This window comes from Rhincodon typus, chromosome 1, assembly GCF_021869965.1.
Source record: "Rhincodon typus isolate 14 chromosome 1, sRhiTyp1.1, whole genome shotgun sequence".
NCBI lineage: Eukaryota > Metazoa > Chordata > Chondrichthyes > Orectolobiformes > Rhincodontidae > Rhincodon > Rhincodon typus.
In genome coordinates, this window is record NC_063332.1 from 174,156,716 (window position 1) to 174,164,217 (window position 7,502).

The 7,502-nt window shown below is 41.7% G+C and overlaps 1 protein-coding gene across 1 annotated transcript in view; it reads left to right on the forward strand.

Annotated features, from left to right (window-relative positions):
* Positions 1–7,502, forward strand: part of LOC109922915 (microsomal triglyceride transfer protein) — a 50,688-nt gene that overhangs the window by 21,817 nt on the left and 21,369 nt on the right. The window contains exons 5-8 of the mRNA XM_048599990.1: positions 2,619–2,735; positions 4,692–4,831; positions 5,241–5,391; positions 6,030–6,187. Coding sequence (XP_048455947.1) covers positions 2,619–2,735; positions 4,692–4,831; positions 5,241–5,391; positions 6,030–6,187 — 566 coding nt within the window. The remainder of the gene's footprint in view (positions 1–2,618; positions 2,736–4,691; positions 4,832–5,240; positions 5,392–6,029; positions 6,188–7,502) is intronic.

A 7,502-nucleotide genomic window follows, 5' to 3' on the forward strand; every position in this document is an offset into this window, starting at 1 on the left:
CATGAATGAACATGAAGAAAGTAAACTTGACACAAAAGCTACAACAGCAATAATCTTTACCATGTCTGCAGCTACTGATTGTGTGAGATGACAAGGCAACTGAAATGACTCATAAGTGATGGATAGAAGGAGTGGCCAGCTCCTGCATAGTAATACCTATCATAGCTGGGAACTGTCCAATGACAAACTTACTTGTTCTCTATTTGTTCATGACAAGGAAAGGATCGTATGGATGGATACGCTGGGTGACCAGTGGAAAGGGTGATGTGGGTGGAGGGGAGTGAGATGGTTGAAGGTGATGAAGCCTCTATGGTTCTCCATAGAGTCATACAGCATGGAAACAGACCCTTCGGTCCAACCAGTCTATGCTGAACATAATCCCAAACTAAACTAGTCCCGCCTGCCTGCTCCTGGCCCATATTCCTCCAAACCTTTCCTATTCACGTATTTATCTAAATGTTTTTTAAACGTTGTAACTGTACCTGCATACACCACTTCCTATGGAAGTTCATTCCACACGCGAGCCACCCGCTATGTAAAAATTTGCCCCCATGTCTTTTTTAAAATCTCTCTCCTCTCACCTTAAAAATGTGCCCCCTAGTTCTTGAAATCCCCGATCCTAGGGAAATGACAACTATCCTTATCTCTATCTATACCTCTCATTATTTTATAAACTTCTATCAACCTCCTACGCTCCAATGAAGAAAGTCCCAGCCTATCCAGCCTTTCTCTATAACTCAAACCTTCAATATCTGGCAATATCCTGGTAAATTTCTTCTGAACCTTTCCCGGCTTAATAATATCTTTCCTATAACTGAGAACCAGAACTGGACACAATCTTCCAGAGGAAGCCTCACCAATGTCCTGTACAACATCAACGTGAAGTCCCGACTCCTATACTCAAAGGATGGAGCAATGAAGGCAAGTGTGCCAAATGCCTTTTTAACCACCCTGTCTATATGTGATGTAAACTTCAAAGAATTATGTACCTGAACTCCTAGGCCCCTCTGTTCTGCATCACTACCCAAGACCGGCCATTAATTATAAAACCCTACCCTTGTTTGTTGTACCAAAATGCAATACTCACATTTATTCAGATTGAACTCCACTTTTTCAGCCCATTGACCCATTTGATCAACAACCCTTTGTAATCTTAGAAAACCTTCTTCACTGTACTATGCCACCAATTTTAGTGTCAAACTTACTATGTTCCTGGGTATGGAAGGTTTGAGTTATAAGAAAATGCTGAATAGGCTGGGACTGTTTTCACTGGAGTGTAGGAGGTTGAGAGGTGACCTGGTAGAAGTTCATGAAATAATGAGGGGTACAGATAGAGTTAATGGTAGTTGTCTTTTCCCTAGGATGGGGGATTTCAAGACTAAGGGGCACATTTTTAAATCTCTCTCCTCTCACCTTAAAGACAAAAGAGGCAAATGTTTTATACAGGGGATGGTTCGCGTGTGGAATTAACTTCCTAAGGAAGTGGTGGATGCAGGTACAGTTACATGTAAAAGACATTTGGATTGATATATGAATAGGAAAGGTCTGGAGGGATATGGCCCAGGAGCAGGCAGGTGGGATTAGTTTAGTTTGGGATTATGTTTGGCATGGACTGGTTGAACCAAAGGCTCTGTTTCTGTGCCGTATGATTCTATGACTACTAACCATGCCTTCTATATTCTCATACAAATTGTTTATATAAATGACAAACAAAAGAGGACCCAGAACGGGTCCTTGTGGAACACTGCTGGTGACAGGCCACTAGTCTGTAAAGCAACCCTCCACCACCATACTCTGTCTCCCGCCATTAAGCCAATTTTGTATCCAATTGGCAAGATCACCCTGAATCTCATGTGACCAACCTTTACTAATTAGTCTATCGTGTGGAACCTCGTTAAAGCCTTTACTAAAATCCAAATAAACAATGGCTATTGTACTGCCATCATCAATCTTTTTGGTAACTTCCTCAAAAAATTCAATCAAGTTTGTGAGATATGGTTTTCCTTGCAGAAAACCATGCTGACTATCCTTAATCAATTTTTGCCTCTCTAAATGTCCATAAATCCTATTTTTTATTATCACCTTCAACAATTTATCCACAACTGATGTCAGACTCACAGGTCGTAGTTCTCCGGTTTCTCCTTACAACTTTCTTAAGCAAAGGTACAACATTAGCCACCCTCCAGTCATCAGGCACCTCACCCGTAGTTTTAGATGATGCAAATATTTCTGCAAGGGGTTTGCAATTTTCTCCCTTACTTCCCATAACATTCTCTGATCAGGTCCCGGAGATTTATCTACCTTTATATTCTGTAAGATCTCCCAAACTTCCTCTTCTGTAATGTGAACTGTTTTTAAAACATCAAAGTTTATTTCTCTGCATTCTCCAGACTCCATTTCTTTCTCTACAGTAAAAACTGACACAAAATGTAATTGGAGTGGGCAACCTAATGTGAGGATTGTCAAAATGAATTATCTCCTCCACTTTTAATTATCTTATTTTGTATTTCTAGTCTTTCTTTCTCTCTTATCTTTCAACTTTTTCTCATTCCACAATCCTCTCCTCTTCTCCCTTATTTCTTTCAGTTTGTCTCACGTTTCAACCATATGTTCACCAGGTTGACATCTCTGGGAAGTGCAAGGTGAATTACCAGGCCCATGACAACAAGGTGACCAAAGTGAAATTATTGGACAGTTGCAAAGGAGTTCAGAGAGGATTCACCAGTCACAGCAAGGTCAGTATTAAGATGACATCCAGCACTTCGATCCCCACAGTGATCAACAGTTCACTGATATCTGCAGGTGTGTCTATGAATAGAGAAGCCAGGAAGAATTGTGTGAAGTTGCATCAAATTTACATTGCAGAGACAGGTCATTCAGACCATCTGCTCCATGCAGTGTCTCTTCTCCAGATAAGCCTACTCACATTTTACTTCATTAGCTATCTTCCTTCTCCCATTTCCCTCTTGTCCTTAGCCAGAGGCAGGTGGAAGCAGATTCAATAGGAACTTACTGAGGGAATTGGAGAAATATTTGCAAAGGAAGGAAGACCAAAGGGAAAGAGTGGGAGATTGCGGCCAATTGTGTATGTGAAAATCCTGTGTACGTGTGTCAGTGTGTGTGTGAGAGTCTGTGTGTGCATGACTGTATGTGTGAATGTGAGTATGTGTCTGTGTGTGTAAGTATCCTGTGTGCAGCAGGCGGTAAAGTAGGCAAGTGGTATATTGGCCTTCATTGCGAGAAATTTTGAGTACAGGAGCAGGGATGTGTTGTTGCAGTTGTACAGGGCCTTGGTGAGACCACACCTGGAATATTATGAGCAGTTTTGGTCTCCTTTTCTGAGGAAGGATGCTCTTGCTCTCGAGGGAGTGCAGCAAAGGTTTACCGGGCTGATTCCGGGGATGGCAGGACTGATGTATGAAGAGAGATTGACTAGGTTAGGATTGTTTCAGACAAGTGAGGGGGTATCTCATACAGGTTTATAAAATTTTAACAGGACTGGACAGGGTAGTTGGAGGGAGGAACAAAAACAAAGTTGCTGGAAAAGCTCAGCAGGTCTGGCAGCATCTGTGAAGGCAAAAACAGAGTTAACATTTCAGGTCCAGTGACCCTTCCTCAGAACTGATGGTGGCTGGGAAAACGTCAGTTTATATGCAGAAAATAGGGTAGGGAGTAAACGATAAGATAGAGCCCAAAGAAAGAGAAAGACAGTGGGACAGACAAAGGAGTTGCTAACGATCAGGCTGGGAGGGTGAATAGTTGTTAATGGGGACCGTTAGTGACTAACAACAGGGGTTGTGTAAAGGCAGGCTATGTGGTAACAAAGCCTGGTATGTGGGGTAGGTGGCTGGGACATGGGAGAGTTTAAGCCCTAAAATTATTGAACTCAATGTTGAGTCCGGAGGGCTGTAAGATCCCCAAGCGGAAAATGAGATGTTGTTCTTCCAGCTTGCGCTGAGCTTTGCTGGAACTCTGCAGCAAACCAGAGACAGAGGTGTTGGCCAGGGAACAGGGTGGTGCGTTAAAGTGGCAGGCAACAGGTAGTTCAGAGTCTTTTTTGCGAGCAGAACGTAGATGTTCTGCAAAGTGGCTGCCAAGTCTACGCTTTGTTTCCCCAATGTAGAGGAGACCACAATGTGAGCAGTGAATGCAGTAGACCAGATTCTGGTCTACACTGGGGAAACGAAGCGTAGACTTGGCGATGATGAAGCAGTGAGCATGAAAGAAGAAATTACACTTCTTTTCTTTTGAGATAAATTAGTTCCTACATATGATTTATTAATATATTACACCCAACTTTGATTAAAGCAAAGGAAATGATTCCTGCTTCATGTTTCCCATTTGTATTAAATTGGATGACAAATGACTTGCTTCCACTTTTGGTTATTTTCAATTAACCTGTTTGAACATGTTATGACACACCTCCAACACAGGTAGGTCTTGAACATGGGCCTTCTAATCCAGAGGTAGGGACGCTGCTAATGCATCACAAGAGTCCTGGAATTTGCATTTTTTTGTCGAGCTGTGATGACCACTTGAGTTTTAGTTAAAGGTTCTGACTTTGAGGGATCAACACCAGTCATCTATTTACAATGAGAATCACTGACTGTGATGGAAGAGCTATATTCAAGGTGAGAGAGTGAAACGATATTGTACCGTTATGCATTTTAATGCTGACTTTAATTTTTTAGGTATTAGGAGTCAATACAACATCAACATCAGCTAGCATTTATCTACTGGAGAAGAATCTCATTCGTTCTGTACTGTCTGAGGAACATATCCTGGTTTCACTCAATCTACGGCAAGAATTGGCAGCCAAAGTTTTATCGACGTGAGTTCACAATGTTGATACTTGAACAGAGGGGAGACTTGCATTTATATAGTGCCTTTCTCAAACCCAGGATGTCCCAAAGCACTTTACAGCCAATTAAATAATTATTGAAGGTGTTGTCATGGTTGTAATGTAAATAATAGAGTTAAACATGCACCAGAATTCACTTATTATAATGTCTAAAGTTACAACACTGAAACTTGAGAAAGGCAGACAAGATTGATCATTTCAATATTATCACTTGTAGTCAATAAACTGAAATGCCATTTCTAAGCCATCTTTTCACATTGAAATGGGGAAAAGCATGGGGAATATGCCTGTCAAACGTTGCAGCATGGTGGATTTCTACAGGAAACTGAACAGCATGTGGAAAACCCCTAACATTAAAACTATTTCCTTCTCTTTATAGACAGAGGTTGGAGTTTCAGTTGACAAAGACGGGACCTAAACAAATCCAAGCAGAACAAATTAGCAGTGTTGTTAATCATGTGAATCCGGAATTTGTGTCCATCCCTCTGACCTCAGCAGCTGTCAAAGCAACGTGCAAAGGTTGCCCTTCAGTAAGTAGTCAAAACATTTCTAACGTTCTTTTGGTGATGTTTGAGAATTAATTTTGCACATTAAGTTAGTCCTGAAGAATATTTTTTCCATAGTTTGCAGCTGGCATCAAAAAAAACAAGCATTTCCAATTCATAGAATTATAGAATTCGCATCGTGTGGAAGCAGGCGACTTGGCCCGTCGAGTTTACATTGCCCCTCCGAAGAGTATTTCAACCAGACCCTATCCCTGTAACCCTGCATTTCCCATGGCCAACCCACCTAGCCTGCACGTCCCTGGACACTATGGGAAATTTAGCCATGAGCAGAATTTTTATTGGCAGTCCCTTCATATCGAGGATATTCCTTTCAGTGGATAAGTCGGGGAGAAGCAAAATGTCTCTTTTTGGAACAGCTTTGGAGTCCTGTCTTGGTTATACATTGCTCTTCCACTTTCAGGCCATCAGTCCTCAGCCAGTCATCTGGGGACTGTTGTAATTGTCCTGTATTTCTGTCTCTCTCACCATTCTCTTTTTCTCAGTCACTGCTCTTGTTAATTGGAAGCTCTTGATATAATTTTAGATGATGAACTGCCATTATGGACAGGATAACCCTGTGCCTTACGAAGGTTAAGTTTGTATTTTTCTCTCTCTGTTGGCAGCTTATTGACTATTGGAAGACCATACGGGAAGAACTGGAGCCTGAGAACCTTGCAAAAGCCTCTGCCACCAGGAGTTTCCTATTGCTGGTTCAGGCTTTGAGAAAAGCCAAGAAGGAAGATATCCTGAAAGTCCTGAGAAGTGAGAATGACAGCACACTGTGAGTCACACTCTCACTCACTGCTCTAAGACAATTTCGGATTTTGAGGATGGACTTGGTGAATCAATTTGCCAAGGACACAAAAGTCAGGAAGGAGGCAGATAATAAGGACCATTGTAAAGGACGAGCAAGTAGTGGAGAAATGTTGTCTTTCTTGAAAATCAGTGAGACTTTTTGATTAAAACAGAAATTGCTGGAGAAACTGAGCATGTCTGGCAGCATCAGTAGAGAGAAAGTAGAATTAACTTTTCAAGTCCAGTGACCTTTCCCCCAAACCTTGCAGGACTCTGCAGCCTTTAGGACTCAATAATTTTGGGGCCTGAGCATCTTCTTTCATGTCCTTTACCCATCCCCACACTCCAGGTCCTGTCATGACATGGGCTGCTTTTAGCACAGTCAAACCCATTTTCATCTACACATGGTCCCCATTATCACCTCGCGAGCTTCTCTTCTTCCTGTTCTGAAGAAGAATCATACTGGAATCAAAACAACTCTGCTTTCTCTCTCCACAGATGCTGTCATGACCTGCTGAATACCTCCAACAATTTCTGTTTTTGTCTGATTCCCAACATCCGCAGCTCTTTGTTTTATTTCATACTAGGCATAAAACTAACAAACACAATTACAGGTAGTAAATAAATCATTTTCTTCATCTGTTTCATATGCCCCCACCACCCCCATCCAATAATGACCCTAGGACTGAAGTCAAATGAACTGAATGAAAGAGTTGTAATAGCAGATTGACACTGTGCAGCACAGAGATTGGGAATAAACCCATTCACAGGACAGGAGTAGCTTTGAATCAAAGTTTAACACCCTTTAGTTTGTTGATTAAGGGGACTGTTATTTATCAGTTAATTGTCTTAAACTAAAAGTAGAGAAAATAGTAAGTGAAACTTGGAGCTGGCCTTACTGGTTGAACTCGTCTTGCGTACACTAATATGGAACTCACAGTTTGAATCAGCGCCATTGTTTCCAAGTTTTACTTGTGGTCTTTGCCCAGATGACCACTGCTGGCACTTGTGGTATTTGCCATTTTGCCAGCATGTGGTTGTTTGAGCAACTAGGGCAACAGGTAGATGATTGGTTAGAGTTGATTAATTGATCTGTCTGTGTTGAATAATTCAATATTTCTTAAATTTGATCTGAATAGTTCCTGAATACAGAGTAACATCCGTGTGACTGTGGACAGGGTAGAAGCGATTACTCAATGTAAAGAGACAACAAGGTGCAGGGCTGGATGAACACAGCAGGCCAAGCAGCATCATAGGAGCAGAGAGGCTGACGTTTCGGGCCTAGACCCTTCATCAGAAAA